The 24,212-nt window shown below is 40.0% G+C and overlaps 1 protein-coding gene across 1 annotated transcript in view; it reads left to right on the plus strand.

Annotated features, from left to right (window-relative positions):
* Positions 1–24,212, plus strand: part of alg13 (ALG13 UDP-N-acetylglucosaminyltransferase subunit) — a 103,345-nt gene that overhangs the window by 33,199 nt on the left and 45,934 nt on the right. The window contains exons 5-11 of the mRNA XM_073059862.1: positions 772–976; positions 1,218–1,301; positions 1,974–2,024; positions 14,541–14,587; positions 15,443–15,515; positions 18,418–18,499; positions 19,381–19,537. Of these exons, the coding sequence (XP_072915963.1) occupies positions 772–976; positions 1,218–1,301; positions 1,974–2,024; positions 14,541–14,587; positions 15,443–15,515; positions 18,418–18,499; positions 19,381–19,537 (699 nt within the window). The remainder of the gene's footprint in view (positions 1–771; positions 977–1,217; positions 1,302–1,973; positions 2,025–14,540; positions 14,588–15,442; positions 15,516–18,417; positions 18,500–19,380; positions 19,538–24,212) is intronic.

The following is a 24,212-nucleotide window of genomic DNA, read 5'->3' on the forward strand; positions in this document are numbered from 1 at the left end:
TCAACTACTGTTTCTGGGCGAATCTTCCTCCAGTTCATTCCATATTACTCTCACCTCTTCTTTCCTGAATTATTCTAGATTGCCTTCCTGATACTTTTCACAATCAGTACTTTAAATGTAGGTAATGATAACTCATTGTTTAACCATTAATAGCAGTCAGCTCGATTGCATCAGCATCCCTGGTAAAATTGTGAAGTAGTGACTATTGAATCTAGTTCTATTTATTTTGTAAGGATTAGGATTAATAAAACCACTTTGACTGCAATTAGATTAGTTTTGAATTGAACATTCTGCATATTACTTTACTTCTAAAACATTAAAGGGATGTTTTCTTTATTTGGAGAGAAATACTTGGGGAGAGCTACATACCATCAGGAGCATGTGGCTTAATGATATTTGCCATGCAATGCCTTTAATGTTTTCTTTAATTAATTCACTTCATGAATTACGAGATTATCGGTTACTTATCGTTAAAGTACTTTAGCTATTTGCGTTATAAAGTAGCCATATCAAAGTAGAATACATGGGGACAGTTTGTAAGAGGAATGCGTTGACCGGCTCAGCTTAGCACGTATTGGGTTAGTGGTCAGTTCGTAGTGGGGGTGGGGGCTATTAGTAATCAGCAGCGTAGGATGCACCTGGCGTCGTTCGGGTTTTGCGAGAGCGAAGTGGGGGTCGTCGGAAGAAACGTCTGAATCTGTCAGTAAGCGCTGGGACGGAAAAACAAATTATTCCCTGCATTTGTTAAAGGGTGTACGTTGCTTAAATATAATGCACTACTTTTAACTTTTTTTATATTAAAAAAAATCGTCTTGTCCTATGGCGGGTTGGAGAAATGCAGAAGGGGGTTAGGAAGTATTTTGGCCAGAAGTGTCTGAGTGAAGTGACCATGGACGAGTATCTAGGCACCCAGGGACTCTACCGAAAACTCACCGCCAAGGATGGCTCCTGCCTCTTCAGGGCCGTGTCCGAGCAGGTAACTTTACAGTCAATGTTTCTGGGTCCTTAATTTAACTTTAAAGGGAGTGACATCAAAATCAAAACAATTAACGCGGTGCTGTTACTACAGTTTTGGATTTGGCGATATTTTCTGTTTTATTATTGAAAGGTTAACTTTGAAAGTTTGTTTATATTTACATTCCGTGTTATAGTAAAAGACCAGATACTAACTTTGTTTTCATTAATAATGAACTGAAGAGTTTCCGTTTACTTGGCAGCTGTTTCTGACACAAATACATCACTTGGAGATTAGAAAAACCTGTGTTGCCTACATGAGAGTGAACCACTCCAAATTTGAAGAAGTAAGTGTTGTGTTAAAGTTTCAGTGGCTTAAGTTTTGCCAGTAATTTAGACCATGTAAGTTAACGTTCAGAAGGGTAACTAAAGCCATGTTCCTCTTTAAATACCTACTTTAAGCAAAGAACATTATGCCCCTTGAATAATAAGGTAATGATATTCCCAAAAGGAGCAGTTTGGTTAAAAATTTATGACTGGTTACCTTTGAAATAAGTTCTACAAGTTTCAATGATGATGATGAATCTGCTTCATTGGACTGTTGAGGATGGTTTGCAAAGGGCCATCAGATGGCTAGCCTATATACAATGTTAGTGGGACTGGGCAACTGACTTTTCAGGCTAGTGTCTGGCAAGGGATTAAAGCTTAACATCTAGGCAATTTTTTCATCCTTTTGTAATAAATTATTCTGTGGCTGCCTAGTATAATGAATGTTAATGTACTTGCATGCGTGGTTCTATGTATTTAGAGCAGTTAGCCCAGGACAGTAAAATGATAGACCACTCCACAAATTATGTTCTGATTCCCAACAGCAAAACTGAAATTGAATATAAATTACCTGGATGTTTTTATGCAGGAAGTGGTTTTGTAATCTTTTAAATATGCTGAATATAAAGAGTTAATTAATAGTGTTTGTTGACTTTCCTGGTATGGCAGAATTTCTAACTTTCTTTTCTCAGTTTATTGATGGTTCCTTTGACAAGCACTTGGAACGTTTGGCTGATCCTAAGGTATGTACTTCAACTGTTACATCATAGGCAGTTCGGGATTCTATTCATGTGTTTCTTTCAATGAATGTAGTGAGGTGCAGCATACTGCTTGTTGATATAATGTATATAATGAAAACTAGACTGTAGGCTCGAACAAAAACCTTGAGCATGTAGTTAGTGTATATGTTCAGTGATCAAAGTTCAAGGTAAATTTATTACTGAAAGTATGTCATCATCTAATAACCTGAGATTCATTTTCTTGAAACCATTCACAGTAGAACAAAGAAATACATTAGAATCAATAGAAAAAACTACAAAGATTGACAAACAATGTGCAGAAGAAGATGATCTGTGTAAATGTAGGAAAAAACAAGTATTACTGAGAACATGAGTTGTAGAGTCCCTGAGTCTGTAGGTTGTGGAATCAGTTCAATGTTGAGGTGAGTGAATTTACAGATGTTGGAAATCCAAGCAACACACAAAATGCTGGAGGAGTGCAGCATCTATTGGGGGTGGAGGGAGTAAACAGTTGACATTTTGAGCCTACACCTTTCATCAGGACCTGAAGGTTATCCAAAAATTACAGGGATCTTGATTAGCCGAGTAAGTGGTTTGATAATTGACAAATGGAGTTAGATTTTGGAAAGTTAAATCTAATTTGGTGCTAATGACAGGGCTGTAGGGTGTTGAAGCATGGTGTGGTGGGGGGGACTTGGACTTGCATGGTTTGCTGGGGGCAGAGTCGCAAGTAGACTGTGATGAAGAGGGGTTTTAGTACATTGGCCACTTTATTAGGTACAACTGCTCATTAATGCAAATATCTAATCAACCAATTGCATGTCAGCAGCTCAACGTATAAAAACATGTAGACATCAAGAAGTTCAGTCGTTATTCAGCCCGTACATCGGAATGGGGAGGAAATGTGATCTAAGTGACTTTGACTGTGGAATGATTGCTGGTGCCAGATGGGGTGTTGAGTATCTCACTGCGGATCTCCTGGGATTTCCCATACAACAGTCTTTCTAGTTTACAGAGAATTGTGTGGAAAAATTAAGTTGAGGAGCAGTTCTATTGGTGAAGATGCCTTAATAAGAGGGGCCAGGAGAAGGGCCAGATGGTTCAAGTTGACAGCAAGGCGACAGTAACTCAAATAACCATCTCTGGTTAGAAGAGCATCTCTGAAAATACAACGTACCAAACCTTGAAGTGAATAGACTACAGCAGCAGAAGACCACAAACATACAGAAATACACAGTAGCCTCTTTATTCAATAATAACTGTATCTTTAAAAAAAAATAATAAATAAAAAGTTTTGGTGCAGACCACACTTGGAGTATTGTTCAGTTTTGGCCATCCTGCCATGGGAAAGATAATAAACTGGAAAGAGTGCTGAGAAGGTTTGTAAGGATGCTTGCAGTACTTGAGGAACTGAGTTATAAAGAGGTTGGACAGACTAGGACTTTATTCCTTAGTCTAGAAAACAGGAGACTTTATAGAAGTCTTTTATATTGATATAAAATCAGAGGATCTAGATAGAGTGAATACATTTTCTATTTTCCCCAGAGCTAGGAATCAAGTACTAGAGAGCACAGGTTTAAGGGGAAAGATTTGAGAGGAACTGGACAAGTAACTTTCTCTTGTACAAGGGGTGGTATCTATGACGAATCAGCTACAACTGAAGTGATTGAGACAGGTCCAATAACTTTTAAAAGGCCATTGGACAAGTACATGGATTGGAAAGGCTTAGAACATCATTTGCTTGGCTCATGGGATTAGCTTGAATGGGACATCTTTGGGCAAAGGATCTTTTCCAGTGCTGTGTAACTCCATCCCTCTGTTTTTTGTTTTTTTAATATAAATAAATAAATAAATAGGCACAAGTATTATGAAAAGTTTGCAAATCAGTGGAGCACCAACTTGATTTTTGTGAACTGCTTTAAAATGGTATCAGCAACACGACTACACTGCAATCTGTAGACTTGTGGCAAAGGTTTCCAATCCACATTGGGTCTCTCTGGTATACAGAAGGCCACACTGGGAGCATGGATACAGTAGATGACCCCAGTGGACTTCAGGCAAAGTGTTGCCTCACCTGGAAGGACTGTTTGGTAGTGAGGGAGGAGGTGTAGGGGCAGGTGTGCTACTTGTTCTGCTTGCATTCCCATTCGGACATGTGTATATTGGTGAGATCCAGTGTAGATTGGGAGACTGTTTCGATCACCTTCACTCCTGCCACTCAAAGCAGAATCTCCTGGTGTCCACCCACTTCAATTCTACTTCCCATTCAGAAATGTCAGTCCACAGCTTTCTCTACTGCCACGATGAGGCCACATTCAGGTTGGAGGAGCAGCACCTTGTATTCCACATCAATTTCTCTTAACTTCCTGTAACTGCCTGCCATTCTCGCTTCTCTCTCTCTCTCTCTCTCTCCCCCCCCCCCCCATCATCATCCCCATTCCTGTTTCCCTCTCAGCTTCTTACCTGCCCATCACCTCTCTGGTTTCACCAATCAACTTCCCAGCTTTTTATGTCACCCCCCCCTCCCAGTTTCACCTATCACCTGACCCCTTGCTCCCCCTCCCCCCCCCCCCCCCCCCCCCCCACCACCTTATTCTGACTTCTCTTCCCTGTCCTGATGAAGGGTCTTGGCTCAAAACATTGACTGAATACTTTTTCCATAGCTGCTGCCTGGGCTACTGAGTTCCTCGTGCATTTTCTGTGTGGTGCTTTGGATTTTCAGCATCCACAGATTTTCTTTTGCTAGTTGTATCATTTTTTTTTAAAGTGTAAAAGGTTAAAGTTCTGGACAATAATGCTTTAAAGTGGTGTTTGACTGCCAATAATTTCTAAGTGATATTTATTGGTTTTCATGAGTCTGGCATCAAATATAGTCTAAAGAGCTTCCAAAGATGTTATCTTGGACATTAAGGCCTCACTTGACCATGTGACATCAAGGAGTCTTGGTGCAGTTAAGGTCAATGTGAATTATTGGACGAAAGTTTCACTGTCTGAAATCCTACCCTGTATTTGTGGAAGCAATGCCTCTGAACTGTACTCGGGCACCACCTTTTTAAGGAAATTAAGTGAATTTTTAATCAAAAGATCAGACCTGCAAATGTTCATTGCACTGTTGCTACACCTGAAAGGAGTCTGCCCAATTGACAAGTGCCGTTTAATGTTCTGGTCTGGACAGTTTATTTTCATTAACACCATGGACCAGGTAGTGACCACCTCCAGCATGAGCCCAACTCTTTCTGATACTCATTAAGATTGTCATTAAGATTGGTATCAACAGCATCCTGGAGGTCATCAAGATGTTTGACTGAATCAGAAATATACAGTCAGATTAAGTAGTGTTTTTTTTTTGCAGTATGCATCCAGCCCTTTTAACCATATACAAGGTACAAATCAAGTGAATTTACTTCCCTTGTCTAGACAGCTTCAAAAGTGCAAACTTCTCATCTTGAGGAAAGCAGCTTCTGTCACTTTAGATATTCCGTTTGCTCCATCGTGGAAGTGTTGTGATTACAGCATGGGCCATCTCCACAGTAGCATCTTGACTGTATCCCAGAACCGCTGCCACCCTGAGGAATGAATTCAGTTTTGTGGGGATGCTTCCATCTGGAGTTTCTTCTTTTGTTCCTTTCGGTCAAATTCTTAAACCTTGCCTCATGCCATTGAAAATATCTTCATCACAGCAATACCAATCCAAAGTCAAACATCAAAGTAAATTGATTATTAAAGTGAGAAAGTTACCTTCATTTGAGATTCATTTTCTTGCAGGTATTTGCAGGAAAATGTAATTTATGAAAACTATAACATGAAGAGTGACAACTAATGTGCAAAAGACAAATTGTGCAAATAAAAAAAAAATAATACTCAGAGTTATGGAGAACTCTACCTTCTCCAGGACAAGTGGGAAAGCTATTGAATCCTACCCTTGTATGCAAGACCTAAATCCTGTGAAGGAAGAAAATCTTTGTCTATGCTCTTGGTCCTTAGCATTTGATGCTTGGTGTATGCTGACTTTCATGCTTGTTCTGTTCCATATTATTTTCCTGTTGGGGAATTGCAACCTATTTGAACACTTGACCAATTTGGTATTGATAATGCATTAGGTTAAATGTGAATCCATAATAGGAATGTTACAGATACTTGGTGAATGAACTTGCTGTTTAATTGAATTACCTGCACTGGTATCGTATTTCTGTGTCATCAAGCACTAGCAAGTTAGCTGCCAAAGCAACATCTTTCTGTCTTTGGTGTGCTTTCCTTTTGACCCTTTCTAGTTTGTATCCCAGTAATGTGTTCTGAACTATAGTTATCTAACTTGAGTAAGTTTGAGATTTGTGACTTTTGGCAAATTTGCTGGAAGTTATATTTCTTGCAGTTAGGACTTTAATTTTGTGGCAATTATTACTGCTGAAGCTAATTGCATTTCTTTAAAATAACTGGAAACCTTGGTGTTCTACAGCTTCGAAGAATTGTCTTGTGGTTTCTGTGGCAAAGTCAATATTGGAATAACTTGCAGCTGTGGCTCAATCATAATTTTCTCTTGTCAAGGAGATTTTGATTTATTCGAGTCTGTGCACTGAAATTTTTGTGTGAAGGGGGTCTTAACCAAAATTTTTTTCAGCAAGTTACATTCAAAGCTCAAAAAATGGTGCTCTGCCTAATATTTTGTAGTAGCCATGTGCGAGTTGTCTATTTTATGTATTATGACGGTAACAGTTACCTTAAAGGACTTTGTGAAATTGAGGCATTCTGAATGTATCTTGTATCTCTACACAAGTGAGTTTGTTTGTACTGTCCTTAACTATAAGCTCTGAATCCTCTATTTCATTCAATTATTCTCACAACGATTTATTGATTTGATGGTGTTGATTCTTCGAACCCATTTCAAGATTATAATCTAACTGTACAAATACACAAAATGGAGTAACATTCCTCTGGACCACAGTGCACTAACAATACATACAGCAGTGCTAGAAAGTTTGTGAACCCTGCAGAATTTTCTTTATTTCTGCATAAAAATGGCCAAAATGTGATTGGATCTTCAAGTCCTAAAACAAAATAGAGAACCCAATTAAGTAAATAACACAAGACCACCTTGATGTTCTGCAACGCTGCTGGGACAATGTTCTGTGGATAGATGAGACAAAAATTGAACTTTCTTGCAGAAATCCACATTATAATGTTTAGAAGAAAAAGGGCACTGCACACCAAAACTTCAACCCAACTGTGAAGCACGGTGGAAGGAGCATCATCGTTTGGGGCTGCCTTGCTGCCTCAGGGCCTGGATTCTATTAAAACATTTTATAGGAGAATGGCAGTGTAGCGGTCCATCATCTGAAGCTTAGTATAAGTTGGATAACACAGCAAGACAATGATCCAAAAGGCAAGTAGATCAACAATATGGTTGCAAAAGGAAAAAAATGTTTTGGAATGACTGAGTCAATGCCGTGACCTTAATCCTATATAAATGTGGCAGGACCTGAAGCAAGCAGTTCATGCAAGGCAACCCACCAGCATTCCAGAGTGGAAGCTCTTTTGTAAGGAGGAAAGGCTTAAAGTTCCTCCAAGCAAATGTTCAGGCTGAATCAACAGTTACTGGAAACGTTTGGTTGAAGTTATTGTTGGACAAAGGGGTCAGGTCAGTTACTGAAAGCAAAGGTTTACATTTTTTCCAACAAATACCTGTAATGTAGGATTTTTTTCTCAATGTGAACATGTATAATGTGTTATTTAATTGGTTCTCTTTGTTTAGTTTTAGGACTTGGTTGAAGATCTGATCACATTTTAGGTCACTTGTGCAGAAAGATTTCTACAGGGTTCACAAACTTTCTAGCACCTTTGTACGACGCTCAGAACATAGAACAAAATATTACTAAGTTATGTCTCCTCTCGCTGTGAAACAGAACCTCTTTCTCCCTTATTGGGGGGGGGAACCTGTGGTATGTCAAATACCAGGTGAATGAGTAGTCTTTGGGGTATTGCAGGTCTGTCTTTGTGCTTTGCTGCATGCTTGGGTGCTCAATGGTGGGTGTCGATGCTTTTTTTGTGGGGGGATCGTCGTTTGCTGCCACTTATGTGCGGGAGGGGGGAGCTAGGGCGGACTTTGGGGTTCTAACATTTAACTGTTCATTCTTTGGGAGCACTTCTGTTCATGGGTGGTTGTGAAGATAAAGCATTTCAGGATGTAGATTGTAGATATTTCTGTGGCATTAAGTGTACCTTTTGAAACCTTTGGAAATGTAACTCAAAATGCCTATGGAGTGCACAGCACAGATAAACAGCATGCTAACCTAGTGACAATGGAGATGGCAGGACATTTATTAGTCTCTCAGTCTGTGGGAAGAAGCTGTTACCCAGACTGGCAGTCCTACGCCTGATGCTCTTGTTACCACCCTCCTGATGGTAGGGGGTCGGTCAAAGATTGTGGGGTGGTTGGTAGGGATCCTCAATGCTTTGGGCCCTTGGTATACAATGCTCCCTTTAAATATCACAGGTGGGGGTGGGAGGGAGACCATGGTGATCCCCATGGCAGTCTTTGCTATCTTCTGTGGGGTCTTGTGATGTAATGTCTTGCAGTCTGCATACCACACAATGATGCATCCAAACAGGACACTCGAAGGTGGTCCTGTTAAAAGTTGGACTTCTGGTTTAAGATGTCGCTACTGAAGGCTTACTGGTAGTTCGAAAGGCATGAAATTCGACTAAAGACATAACTAACATCTTTTCTGAAGTAAATTGTGGTAAACTATCACTACGAACAATGAAGGGGAAGTGAATTTGAAGGATGAGCTGTGCTGATGCATTGCAAAATCGATGCAGGTTGAGTTGGGGTGAGGGATTTGGAGAAGTTGAGGCAGTGGAGTTTTGATGCCCGTCCAACTAACCTGGGTGCAAGGTTGGATCATTCCAAGCACAAGCTGATTTGGAGAGAGTTGGAGCTGATTTGGGCTGAGTGACGAGGCCCAGAGTGAATTGCTGGGTGGCGAGGTCTAGGCCTGGGGCATTTTGCTGGAGCAGGGCCTGGGCCTCAATGCGATGTACAATCTCCTGTTTGGACAACTTTAACGCTGGCTCAGATAAACTGGAAAGGCAGGGTGTTAGTACCAGAGGTGAGAGTCAGGCCAATTCCTCTCGCTGTCCCATGATATTAACTCCTCTCTGCAAGGCTGAGGTTGTAAGACTTCCCTGACTGCTGTGCTTGTTTGTGAGCTTTATGGCTATTTAGTTATTTATTCCCCCACTCCCACCTCACAGCTAATATGAACTGACAGCAAACTTGGGCTTACTCTGGGTTGCTTTGGGGATTCGGTTCTGAATGTTGCTCGTTTCTGTTTGCATGATTTGTGTTTTTCTTTTTGTACATCAGGTGTTTGTCTTTTAAATTTGGGTTCTGTTTCTTTGTGGCTGACTAAGCAGACAAATCTCAAGTTTGTATAATTTGTACATTTTAATTTACTGTGAATGGGAGTGGGAAGCGTAGCACTCCTGTGTAGACTCTGCTGTCCCTTGAGTAATGAAAAGGTGGTGTGGGTCCAGGCTAGATTGTCAGTGTGCGCACACCAGGGAACTTTGTGCTCTTTACTCTCACCATGGCAGTTGAGGGTGGTCGACCTGCACCTTCATGAAATCCAGAGACCTCTTTTGTCCACACTGAGATTTGGGTCCTTCTCTCACTGTTTGACAAGCTTCTCTGCCTCCTCTATGCTAACTCATCACAGTTGCTGATGAAACTACTGTATCATGAGCCAACCTGATGTGGTTTCAGCGGGATCTGGCAGTGTAGTTGAGTCCGCAGCAAGCTGAGCACAGAGCCCTGGGGGTGGTGGGGGGCACTAGTGATCAGTGTGATGGAACTTGAGATGTTGCTGCCAACTCAGACTCTGTTCTTTTTCCATCAAGAAGTCCTAGTTACAGAGAGGGGTGTTCAGTTCCAATGCAGCCACTTTACCCACCAGCCTCTGAAGGACGAGTGTTAAATGCTGAGCTGAAGTCGAAGAACAGCATCGTGGTATGAGGCATAGTTTTCTAGGTGGGATATGATGGAATGGAGGGCTGAGGCCATAGCATCAGTGGAACAGTTTAAGCAGTAGGTGAATTAGAAAGGGTCCAATGTATCTGGAAGCTGGGATTCATACATTACAAGTACTCAAAGCACTTCATGATTTGTACCACTGGATGGTAATTGTTTAGGCTAGTTATCTATAACTCGGTCAATAGAATGATAGTGGCTGCCTTGATGTGTACAGCAACAGTAAACTTGCTGCAAAGAGGTTGTTAGCTGGGCCGCACAATCCCTCGGCACCTGACCAAGTATGTTGTCTGGCCCTGTAGCTTTGTGTGGGTTTACCTCGGCTAGTATTCTCCTCACCTGAGCTGTGACTGGACAGGGTGTCTGTTTCTTGCAGGGCTTTTGTCGATGTCACATCGCTCATTGTATCAGATCATGCACAGAAGGCATTCAGCCTAACAGGAAGGGGGGTGTTGCTGTAGTTGATGCACAGGGTGGACTTGTAATGTGCTTTGATTTGTATGCCATGCCACATGCCCTGTGTATCCTGGTGCCCTCCTGATTGCATGGCAGCGTGGGCTCTTGCTGACCTTGGTCATCTTGTCCCCCAATCTGAAGGCAGCATTCTGATTTTTATTTTGGAAATTCAGACAGCATGTTATCTTGGTATTTGTTCCTCTTGTATGTAATCCTGTAGCAATGCTCCTCTGTCATTGATAGTTGATCTGTTTAGGCTTTATACACTAGTCCCTCCTCAAATCCCTCTGACTTAAGAGATGTAGATCATACTTCATACTTCCATGTCCTCAATCTTGTACTTAAAATCACATTTTGATCTGATTACACCAATGAAAGATTTAAGGATTTTTGTTTTCAGGTTGTATATAATTAAAATTGTTCAGTGCAACAGCAGAATATCCACTTGGGGATGTGCATGTCCTTGACCAAAGATTCCTAGAATGATTAACCTTGATTTGCTCTAAAGAATCATAGAACACTACACAGAAACAGTCCTAGCAGCCCATCTAGTCCATGCCAAACTATTAACTCTAGTCCCATCGATTTACATGTGGAACATGCCCTCCATACCCCTTTCATCCATGTGACTGTCCAAATTTCTCTTGAATGTTGATGTTAAATCCATATCCAATATTTAACCTGGCAGCTCGTTCCACCCTCTGAAGTTTTTCCCGTGTTCTCCTAAATATTTCAGCTTTCGTCCTTGACCCATGGCCTCTGGTTGTAGTCTCACTAAGCTCAGTGGGGAAAAGCTGCTTGCATTTACCCTATCTATGCCCCTCGTAATTTATATACCTCTATCAAATGCCCCCATATTCTTCCATGCTCCAGGAAATAAAGTTCTAACCTATTCATCCTTTCCATATAATTCACTCATGTCTTGGCAACATCCTTGTACATTTTTTTTTGCTGCATGCCTTCAATCTTGTATTTTCCTGTAGGTGCGACCAAAACTGCACACAATACACCAATTGGGTCTCAACAATGTATTTATTGTACAACTTCAACATAATATCTCAACTCGTCAGCTTAATACTTTGATTTAGGAAAACCAAGGTGCCAAAAACTTACAACAGCATCTACCTGTGATGCTGCTTTCAAGGAATTATGGATCTGTCCTGCACTCCTCGGTGCCCTACCGCTCTACGTAAATCCTCCTCCGGTTTGTCCTCCCAAAGTGCATGGCATCACTTTTTTTTTGCATGAAATTCAGTTTTTTCAGCCCACTTTTTCAGCTGATCCAGATCCTCTTGCAAGCTTTGGTCTTCCTAGCTGTCTACTACACTCCCAGTCTTGATATCAGCAAATGATTCTTACCATCCAGATCATTGCAACAGAGGACATCAACAGAATGGTGTTCCTGTGGCACACTTGGTAACAGACCTCCAGTCAGAGGCAACCATTCTACTGCGAAGCCAATGTCTTATCCAATTTACTACATCTTCAATGTCAAGTGACTGAACCTCCTTAACCTCCCATGCGGCACCTTGTTATCCTGGTGATGTTTGCTCAATTGTTGCATTGTGCAGAGTCTAGAAGCAGTAATGTGATCAAATGGACTGCTGAATCCAAAAGGGTTTGAACATTACGTTGCAGGTGCATACATGGTAAGTAATCTATCACAATTGGACACTGCATTGTAGATGATGAAAGGAATATGCAATTTTTCTCTGCCTTGTTCGTTAAATATATATATATATATAGTGTGTGTTTTGTGAAGCACTGGATGGTGGCTGGACCCTATCACACATGTCATCTCCACCCAGGGCCATTCTGCTGGTGTTAAAACAAATGCTCAACAGGTTAATGAAGATCTGTGGAGGTTGAACAGTTCTGATGGAAGGTGAACAAACCGAAATGCTAATTTGATCTTTCTCCACAATGCATTCTGACACGTTGAGTATTTCTTTACTTGGTATTTTAAGATTGCAGTGTGGCGACCCAATTACTAGCACACTCAAACCGGCTGACAATTGGCCAGCGTGCAGGCACAAAGGCTAGGTCCGAGACAAAGGCAGAAAGCCTGAGGGGGTTTCAGTTACGTGCCTCTCGAGGCATCCGGCGGGGGAGCGAGAGTTTAAAGCAAGACTGTTAAGTTGGAATAAACTTTATCCTTGACTGCAGTTTACCGACTCCGTGTCGTTATTTTAGCGCTGCGTGTAGCACACCGCTACAATTGGTGACCCCGACGGTCCAAATGTTTTTGGACCGGAGATGAACGACACCGCATCTGTTAATGCGGTTTCCTTGAAACTGCCAAGCTTCTGGATGCTACAACCTCACCTATGGTTTCAGCAAGCAGAAGCCCAGTTTTGTTTTGCATTTAATTCCTGCAGTTTTATTATAACAAAAGTTATACTTACATTTTAAGAAGCGTATTTTGCGAAGTTTACTGTACTTTAGCTCATCAGTTTCTATTTTGATCATTAAAGCTGTGAGTGGAGAACATTATATTGCAATGCTTATGACAACTACAGCTTTGACTATTCTTTCATGCAAACCGTCCTGAAGGGCAATTTGCATGCAAGTTAAACTCATTTCCTTCATCTGATGTCTTTTCCCACATTACCAAAATTAAATCCCATGATTCCTGTGGTTGAAATGATCAGAATTGCAGTTGTTTTAATTTGTAATCTGATTATTGTTTGTTTTCTCTCTGCCCACCAACCTTGACTTATGGCCATGGAGATGGCACCTGCACCTAGGCCTTCCTCACTTTGGTAGTGACTGCATGTCCTTCCCTCTGGATAAAAGGCCTCTGAATTGTCACACAACTTGCTTCCAATAGTCTTGGTAAATGAGATTATTGTTAAATATACTAAGGTACAGCAAATCTGTTTTACATGCCATCCATACTGATCATTTGATCACATTACCAGCTATAAATGATGTATATGCCAAATAGTGTTATAGTTAAAGTGCAGGCAGGCAGTAACTTGCAAGGCCATAGCATAAGTAGATTGAGGTAGAGTCCATCTTTGTACTAGGAGACTGTTCAAATATACAGCTTAAGTATGCTGCTGGAAATGCTTCCTATTAGGTGCAAAGAGAGCCAACTGAGGAGTTAACTCTTTTCTATAGCTTAAACGTACGGCTCTGGCTAATATACAGCATGTATACTTAATCCAGTGTGAAAAATGCTATCAAAGGTTAATGTGACTTGGATGTTTAATTGATGTTTTGCTTTTTTTTTACATCCAGTCCTGAATGGAAAAAAATTCCAATTGATGTAACATTTCAAATTATGGTTAAATGCATTGTCCTGTAGTTAAATCTTTAGTAAGTTGGGACACCCACCCATTTTACATGTGGAGGACAATTTTCATGGCAGAGTGGAAAGTCATCGGTCAGATTGTCATGAAGACTTTTGTGAACGAGAGCCCTGAGTGGAGGTTGTAGGGCATGTGTAACGACCCCAAAGGGCATGCGATACTAATGCAGATCATGCATTTCTGGACATGTGCACTAAATCTGTACTTAACTGAAAGGCTCAGGCCACTCTTATAGATAAAAACTTTATTATCCTAAAGCCAGAGGGTTTAAGGTCTTCACTTTCATAAAGGTGACTGAAAGGCAAAGATGTCTTTCCCATTTCTCCCCCCCATTTGAAGATCTCCCGACCAATCAAACCTCTTCTACTTATCAATATCAAAAGGGGCCCAATCTCGGTGACTCAAATTTATTTCTCATTTTCTACCCCACCTCCCACAATCCATGCCACAATATTTCAGCAAGTGGCAGCGAAGGATCATGCCAGAAATTCTGTGGTGCACAAATCTTGTGCATTGGACCTAATGAAAGATGTTTTTCTTGCACAGTGGGAGGAAGATGCAAAGGTAAACATTAATTTTTGCCTAGTTCAGAAAAATATTTTGCATTATGTTGTGATGAACTTCAATGATCTTGTTGAATCCAAAATGATATATTCTTGCAAATATTTACTGCATTATCTTAATTTATTTGCTTGCATTCAAATTTTATACATTGCTTTCCAGGAATGGGCCGGTGTCTTGGAGATGAATGCGCTTTCACTAATGTACAAGTAAGTATGGCATAAAATTAGGAAAAAATAGATGAGTAATTACAAAAATTGTAATCTGTGGATAAGCATTTTGTATAAGACACCTGTTGAAAAGCACAGGTCTAGATGCTGAAGGGTGGAATTTTCTGGCTAAATGTCATCTACCTCTAATAGTCTGCCTCTAATGATCAGTGAATAGCCTTAGAGCTTGTGACTTAAGCCATGCTTCACTGGATATTTAAGAATGTTCTCCTAATCTTCTGCAGAGGTTGCAGCTAAATATAATTTGTTGCTAATACTTGGTGGTTATTAATCATTCAGTTTTAATGAAATCTTGTATTATTGGATATTTGTATTGCAAGCTGACCCGGTTGTTTCTGTTGCATCTTTTGTACAATTGGATACCTATCACGTTGAGCTTCTATCTGGTAAGCCAACAATGTGAGGTGGCCATTTGCCCAACTGCAAAAAGAGCCAACTGGTCAGTATTTAATGCTGCCTATGTCCCTTCCAGTCTCTTGATTTCCCCTCTATTATTATATCTTTTTTATACTAAGTCAACTATCTTGTACTGGTTCATTCCACTGGTATACTGTATTGTATTGGGCTGAATCTAATTTTACTTTTTATAAATGATAGCAAATTTCTCCTGCTGAATGTGGTCAAAGTCTTTAATCTTTCAAAGATGAGATCTTGGTCAAGCTCAATGACAGTTTTGTAACATTAAGGGGAGCGGATTTATGAGTAGCTCGGTAAATAGTTTTTAATGTATTGGCTAAATTGTGATGCCAAAATGCTTGATGCAATTCCTCCAGATGAAATAAGATTTGAAAATCAATTCACAAATTTTATTTGCTCTTTTCTCCAAATATCAAGTTGTGATTTTCTCATTTACCGGTATCCTGGAAAACCTCCCACGCAAGGCACAAATAATGGATTTGAGAAGAAGGCAAGGAAAACCATTTGTCCCTTTTATAATGTTGGGGTGCATCATAAAATGTATATACTGTAGAACAAATCAAGGTAAACAGTAAATTAAGACCAGGAAGCAGGTGAAGTTGAAATAAAGGAACAAATACTAATTGCAGAACAGTTGTGTAAATGGCTTTCGAAGTTGTGAAACAGTGCTTATCATATAATTGATCACATGGTTTGTAGTACTGATCAATGGAGTTTACAAATGTTTATTGGAATTTTATTGATGTGTGTGCATAACCTAGCAAAGTTATGTTTGTTTGCACAGTTAAAGCTTTGATCTAGCTCATCACTAATGGCTAACTACTGGGATTCTTTTAGTTATATGGGTAATATTTTTACATTAGATTTTCTGACTTGACCAATTAACTAATTACATGAGGAAAAATGGATTGATTGTGCTTTGAATAAACTTGGAAATCATGCATAATGGAAGCATTATATTCTATCTTTTTAAAGGATCAAAAGTTCTGAAACAAACATTTTCAGTTTATGCCCAGTCTGTTTTGGAAAATTTGTACCACCTGCAGCTTATTTGAATGCAGCTGTTTCTGTATAAAGTCTTTTAGGAACAGTCTTTCTGCTTTGCTGAGCCATTCTGTTTTTCCCCTATCTACATTAACTGGACCCCCAAGAGAATTCAGTATCAGTGCTCAAGTCTCGACTCCACACTCCCAATGTTTGATTCATGCTGTGGGGGTACTTACAGGATATTTCTCCCAATTTGTAGCAAATTTAGCTTTCCATCTAACTAGCAAAATATGTAAAATTCATTTGTTTATATTTGGTAAGCAAATCTATCTGGCAAAACACTGAGAAATGACAAAATAAAAATAGAATATGCTAAAAAATCTGTGGAAACATTACTTTTTGGGTTAGGATTGTACTTATGTCGGTTAACAATTTTGTTAATGCAGCATTTTAAACACTTCAACTTGGAGTTCGACCTGTTTTCATCATCCTGGAAGCTACTCAGCATCAATGCATGTCAGAGCAATTCATTGTGTGGTGATGGATTGATAATGGTTTAGTCATAAGTAAGCTTGTACGTTGAGTGTAGGATTCTATCCTCGCTCAATATCTGAGTAATGTCGACAAGATTCTGATCAAACTTTTTTTAAACCAATATCATTTGCTATCGGAGCTCTCAATACAAATTCCCCTCCATGCTCAGGTCCTGCATATTTAGATAGTTATTGAGCATGTTGATGTGTAATTACAAACCCTAATCAATTAAAAACAAATTTCTCTCTAGTATGGGCCTAAATTGATCAAGGAAATGTTTAATGAGTTACTTTTTAAGAACATGGGGAATAGGAGCAGGACTAGGCAACTGGCCCATCAAGCTTGCTCTCATTCAATTAAAGCGGTGTCTGCTCTGGCTATCTTGTGAAAAGCCTTGGCTTTCCAATGGCTACTAACATTGCTGTTTATTCTACTCAGTACTGACGAGATCTAATCTTGAATTCCCTTTGGTGTTTGAACACAAAAACAAAGCGTTAAGTTGTATAGCCTATTATGATATGGTAATTAAGGGCACTTAGCAGACACTTTACAAATAGTTCAGTGACTCATTCAGCTTGTCCTCATCCAAAGATAACTGCAGTCGTGGGATAGCTAAATTATTTTAGATCCTATTACGTTGCACTTCTGAAGTTATGTGATCTCGATTTGCTGCAATAGCAGATCCATGTTGTGTGCTGTCAAACATGGTGAGGAATCCAGGGCACAAGTGATCACAGACAAACATGGAGGTGTAACTGTTCTAGCAACAGCCTACATGCTTTGGGGGGGGGGGTTGGTGTTGGTGGAAGGTGTTCTTAAATGAACATGATGATGGTTCTTGGAGGCTTGGGGCGAGAAGATGAACATTGGAAAGTGTATCTGATGGTGGGAGAAGTTTGTGTTAATGAATGGCTGAGCAGAAACTGGCAGCGAGGGACTATGGTGACAGTGAAGAAACAAATAAAGGGGAAAGACTTGCTGCAGCAACAGAAGTGAGGTTTTTGGACAGGTTGCTGCAGTAAACAAGGAACTGCAATCCTGGGGGAAAAAAAATGCAAAAAAAAAACCCTCGAAGCAATAAGAGGAACAGCTTTTATTTAACAACTGGTTTTGTCTGAGAATAATATTGGATTAGTGTAGTGGGAGGAATGTGTAGTAGAACCAAAGTAGCCTAATGGATATCCAGTACAGAGGGACTGGTAGTCACCTCCAAAATGAGGTTAGTGCTAAAAACACTACCGCATTAGGTAGTCCAACCGTACACTGATAATCTGTCCACTTGTTTAAAAATTCTGATGTGGGTCAGATATCAATATGACTTTGTGAATAAAAGTTTAAACGATGGAGGCAAGAATAAAGATCTCAACCCAATATGTTGACTGAGTATTTCCTTGTACGGTTGCTGCCTGACCAGGGCTCCTACAGCTTTCTTTTTGAATTGAAGTTAGCGCTGTAAAAAAAATGTAGCCTCCAAGAACTAATATTTGCAATTGTGCAGCAACTATGTTTTCCTTAAGTAAAATAAAATAAGTTGAGGTACTAACAGGAGTAACTTCCAGTGAGCTAGAAAATTCACCCATACAACACCACCGAACTTTTAAAGATGCGAGATTATCAGTTATCATTTCCTCTGCTGCATTTTCTCGATCACATCTATTGAAGTAATCACATTTCAGTTATTGGTAGAAATAAACATTGATACCTAAAGTTGTGAAAGGTGTCACAAAATTGCAAGCATTTTTTGAACTAGGTTGGGGGGTGGAGGTGTGGAGGAAAAACATTGGACAAAAATGCTTTGCTTTTTTAAAAAAAACTTCAATTCAGCTTTTCAGCATAAAGATGAATTAATGTTCTCCTTTTCTTATAAAAAGATCTTGCTGTGCTGTTCCAACAATGGCCATTATGACAGTGTCTTTACAAAGCAGTTTCAAGGGCTTGCAGCTGTGTGTCAAGGTAGGCTTAAAGCATTAAAGAATTCTATTGATTATTTTTAAAATGCTTCTGATTTGGAATTTTTACTACCTGAAATGAAGCAAAAGTTGCTTGTACAGTTCTAGTGATGTTTGTCTGACATCTAACTTTGATGCAAGTCAAAAAAAAGTGTGATGTATAGTTATCCAAGAATGGCATAAAAATATATGGCTCAGGGTACAAATCTGATTATTTGAACACTGAATGATTGGTATTGAAAGGCAGTTTTTCAACAATGGTGTTAAAATGGTCGTGGGTTGGGAGGGGAGGAGGTGTAGAGAGTGAAGGATGAGAAATGGTCTTAAATTTCCTGTTTTTTTTTCTGTTTAATGATTATTAATATTTTCCCTTCAGCTTGAAGGTGTTCTTTATCTGCAAGTAACTTGTGTATAACGATGGTAGCTGTGAAGTTCTTAAGCGCAGTGTTTTTTTGTTTGAAGCTATATTAAAGTGCTAAATTTATTGCTTTCGTTATCTTATGGGTAGGTTTCTTTATTATTGAAAATAAACTGCAATAGTGAGTTTGTGTAGCTTCATTATTCATTATGTTCATTAACAGCATTATGTAGCTTCATTTTGTTAATTAAAAATAATATTCAGATATACCTTTCAACAAATAGCAGAATATTTTCATACGTTATTCATGATATTACCATAATCTCAGCCTGTATCAAAGCTATGGTGTTGTCTGTAAATATCAAATGATTTTGGTGGAAAAATTGGAAGCGAAGGTTAGGCAGAAATAACTTCAGTATTTCATTCCAGTCCTTGGCTTTGGCGCTAGTTGGCACTTCTAAACTTGTACTTGGTTCTTTTCTCCAAATACAAGAGGAATAAATGCATATAATCCCTTTTTATTTCAGCGGTTGTATATGAAATGCTGTACAGAGATGTCTTTGGAGTCGATGAAGAAGAACTGCGAGGAGCAGTGGAACTATTCCGTAATCACGGCAAGAAAACCAGGAGAACAAGTACATCCCAAGGCAATGATGCTGAACATCTTTCTGAAAAGGTTGTACGGTATGTAACATTGGTTATGAATATAGGAGTATAGCACATTGCAAATCCTTAAACTTGTTGTGCTAACCTTTTAACCTACTCTAAGATCAATCTAATGCTTCTCTCCACGTAGCCCTAGGTGGTTCTTTTGTAAATTTGCCTACCAGTCTCTTAAATGCCTCTAGCAGCATGTCCCACAAACCCACATATTGCTCTATTTTAAACTCCTTTTACACTCCTTTCTTCCCTCTTTCTCTCTTCTCTTCTCCCCTCCCCCCCCCCAAACTTACAATATTTTGCTGAAATTCTCCTTAAATTATGCCCTCTTGTATTAGCCATTTCCACTTTGGGGGGAAAGGACCAAGCTGTTACTCCATTTATGCCTCTTCTGTAATCTTGTATCAATTCACCCCTCGTCCTCCTTTGCTCCAAAGAGCAAAGCTCGAGTTTACTCAACCTTTCCTCACAAAACATGTTTTCTAATCCAGGCAGTATTGTGGTAAATCTCTTGGGCAGCCTCTAAAGCTTCCACATCCTTCCAATAATGAGACCAGAACTGGACACAATACTCCAGTGTGATCAAACCAGAGTTTTATAGAGTTACAACATTATATTGCAGCTCTTGAACTCAATCCTCAACGAATAAGGCCAACACAAGATAAGCTGCCTTAACCACAGAGAATGGCCCCATCTACTACAACCCTCGGCCTTCTGTAGGGAAGCTTATTCTGAATCTCTAGATACCCTCCCTCTGAGTTTTTCATGGAGAGCCTTTTGAATACCTTACTAAAATCCATATCACAGATCCACTGTTCATACTTCCATAAATTTGTTTTGTCACTCCCTCAAAGAATTAAATCAGGCTCATGAGCCATCCCTAATCTAGACTATATTGCTTTAGTCTCTAAGAATATTCTCCAGTAGTTTTCCCACTACTGATATTAAGAGTCAATGCTCTTTTTTTCCCCTCAAGATTATTCTTGTTATCTTGAAAAAAGGAATAGCATTTAATCCCCTCCTATCTTCTGTCTTAAATTTTGGGTATCTAAATCAGAGAGAAGGTTGGTGTCCTGATCTGCTGTTCCTTTACTAAGTTGAAAAATTAAACAAAAAACCTATTCACTTTAAGTATTTATTTTAACTTTTGTACTCCGCAACACTATCTACATCTTATGTATTGGCAATCCTTGATTTCTTATTGGTTGTTTTCTCCCGTATGCTAGCGCCACTCATTGCAGGGATTTGCAATGAGCTATTTCAAACTTTGTGCATATTAAGAAAGCAGTTGTAACTATCATTAGTTTTATAAATGCTCTTACTCAATTCTAACCAGTGAATGTTGGTTGCAGGGTAAATGGATGCTGTTGTCACCAATTTAGTAGATTGCGGAGCCTATTTTTGTGCTGTATCCCTCCGAGACACTTAATTTCTCTTTAACAATATGAGTAGCATTTTGTTGTACAGGAGAGACAGTGGATGCTATTTACTTGGATTTTCAGAAGGTGTTTGATAAGGTGCCTCGTGATGCTGCTTATGATAAAATCCTATGGTGTTACAGAAAATATACTGGCATAGATGGCAGAATGGCTGACAGACAGATGGCAGCAAGTGGGAATAAAGGGGGCATTTTCTGGTTAGCTGCTGGTGACTAGTGTTCCTCAGGTCAGTATTGGTACTACATTTCATGTTAATAATTTGGATAATAGAAATAGCTTTGTTGCAAAGTTTGCAGATGAAACGAGGATGGGTGGAGGGGTAGATATTGATGAGAAAGCAATGTGATTGCAGCAGGACTTGGACAAATGGGAAGAATAGGCAAAAAAAGTGACAGATGGAATACAGTGTTGCGAAATGTATGGTATTGCATTTTGGTAAATGTCTGCAACATTCCTAAATAGAGAGAATTTAAACATCAGAGGTGCAAAGGGATTGGTGAGTCCTTGTGCAAGACTCTGAGGTTAATTCACAGGCTGAGTCTGTGGTAAAGAAGGCAAATGCAATGTTGGCATTCATTTCAAGAGGAATAGAATATAAAAACAAGGAGATGATGCTGAGTTTTTAATCAGAGACTCTCGTGGTTTCTCGTGCCCCACAAACGACCAGGAGACGCAGAAGATTCTTAAAGAAGGGTTAAACTTTAATTTGCAAATCAAAGCTGAGACAGTCATTGAGCTAGTCGCTGATTGCCCACCGATCCTTGTACATAGCATTTTTTTATAGCAATTATTGGAGTATAAAAGTTGCATTGTTTGCTGTTTAGAATGAAATCTTAAGAATGTAGAAGACAATGGTGTGTTAATGAGATTAGCTAAGAGATGTGGATTATGTAGTCTGAGTTACCTATTTGCAATGCATGTATCCAATTGAATGTAGAAGACAATGGTGTGTTAATGAGGTAGCTAAGAGATGTAGATTAGAACATGATTAAGTCAATGGGTAGAAACAATAGTGGCAGATGTACTTGTGATATGCAATTGTAGACCGATTGGATATGCTAATGCAACTAAACCAGGAGATTGGTATAAAAAATGCTATGTACAAGGATTGGTGGGCAATCAGCAACTAGCTCACTGACTGTCTCAGCTTTGATTTGCAAATTAAAGTTTAACCCTTTTTGAAGAATCTTCTGCGTCTTCTAGTCGATTGTGGGGCATGAAAAACCACGACACAATCCATGACACAGTAATTGCCACGAGCATCGGAAGTTTGGTTATAGCACGCACTACAAGAGACTTGAGACAAGGAAGAAAACAGCACAGCACAAGCGCACAGCTCAATACAATAGAATACTGACAGTTATTGTCATTTTAGTCAGCCATGCTCCCCATCCTCCGAGTCTACTTTCTAACCAGTCTGCTGTCCGAACCCTGCATTCTGTGCGCATACCTCGCACTGTGACAAGACAACGTCCACTGAAGCCTGTAAATAAGGTGACCAAAAACCATCCTTTATTTTCTTTATCACACCCCCCCCCGCACAATGGTCAATCCCATGCGCTTCTGAAATCAATCGTCAGTAGAGGGGTGGGCGCTACCAACAAACCGTCTTCCGTGCTCCACAAGCCTTCCGGGTTCTGCTTGGCCCCCCTTTGTCTCCACATTGTCTGTTCTGCCAAAGTTGCCTTACCTTGTATTTCAATTGGGTCCTCTACCACAGGTTCTGGAGCTAGGCTTACCTGGGGGGCAATGACAGCTGATGTACATCCAGACGCTTTTCTGGCTGCCTCGTCCGCAGCTTGATTTCCCTTTGTTATTACATCATTTCCCCTTTTATGTACCTGGCATTTTACTATAGCCAATGCTTTAGGTTTCATAATGGCTTTTATTAAGTCTAGAATTTGCTGACAATGTTGTATGGGATCTCCACTGCTTTTATTTAAAAAAAACCCTCTGTTTCCACACTGCCCCAAACAAATGGCATACTCCATGAGTATATGCCGAATCAGTATAGATGTCTACTTTCTCACCTTCCATCATTTCACACGCAGCTGTCAGGGCTTTGATTTCCGCTAGTTGGGCGGAACACGGTTGGGGACAGGACTCCATCCTAATAATCTTATAGCTCGACTGATCCTGCTGCACTACTGAGAACACTGCATGATTTCCAACATAATTCCTATAACGAGCCATCTACGAACAGAACCTTTTTATCTGCATCCTCTAGTGGTTCTGACCGTAAATCTGCTCTCAATTTGGCAAATGCCATCGTCTTCCCTACACAATCATGGGGTTCTCCTTCATAGCCCAAAGGGACAAAATCGGCTATATTACTGGTAGTGCATCTCTGTATAGTTGTGTCTGGAAATGTCACTAGCATCTGATACGCTGCTATCCTGGCTGGCGTCAGCACAAATTTCCCTCTTTCCAGCAGTTCTGCTACTTTGTGGTGTGTGTACAGAGTCACAGGATAGCCCAGGGTTACAGATGATGCCTTTTCATATGCATAGTACAGCACCGCCAATCCCTGATAACAGGGTGGATACCCCTGAGCCACCTCATCTAGTCTCATACTGTAGTATGCTATCGGCTGCTTTGCTTTTCCTGTGCCTGTCTCTTGTGTTAAAACAGCTGTGACATAACCCTCCTGTCGGTTGGATACATACAAATGAAAAACCTTCTCGTAGTCGGGCAAAGCTAATGCTGGTGCTGACTGCAATTCCTGCTTAATAGTATTGAAAGCTATCTCTGCCTCTTCATTCCACTGTAAGCCCTTCAAATTTGTATGTCCTGCTTCTTTCATTATCTTAAACGTGCCACAATCTCAGCATATTCTCTCCTATCCAATCTGAGCTGTACCCTGCCATTCCCAAAAATGTCGTCATCTGCCCTACAGTCTGGGGTTTTGGGGCCTTAGTTATTGCCTCAATCTGATCTGGTGCTATCACCTTCACTCCCTTGGATATTGCCCTGCCTAAATATTCCACTTGCTGCGTGCAAAATTGCAGTTTCTTTTTGGATACTTTATGTCCTCCGTGCGCCAGCTTCTCTAACAGAGTTATAGTGTCCTGCTCACACTGTTCCTTACTGTGGGAGCAAATCAACAGGTCATCCACATACTGTAACAATGTACTTTCCAATGGTATGCCCTCTAGGTCTGCCTTCAACACCTGATTAAAAACGTGGTGAATGTTTAAACCCTTGCAGCATTCTGGTATAGGTATACTGAGCACCTCTGTAAGTAAATGCAAACAGATACT

This window comes from Hemitrygon akajei, chromosome 10 (genome assembly GCF_048418815.1).
Source record: "Hemitrygon akajei chromosome 10, sHemAka1.3, whole genome shotgun sequence".
Taxonomy (NCBI): Eukaryota; Metazoa; Chordata; class Chondrichthyes; order Myliobatiformes; family Dasyatidae; genus Hemitrygon; species Hemitrygon akajei.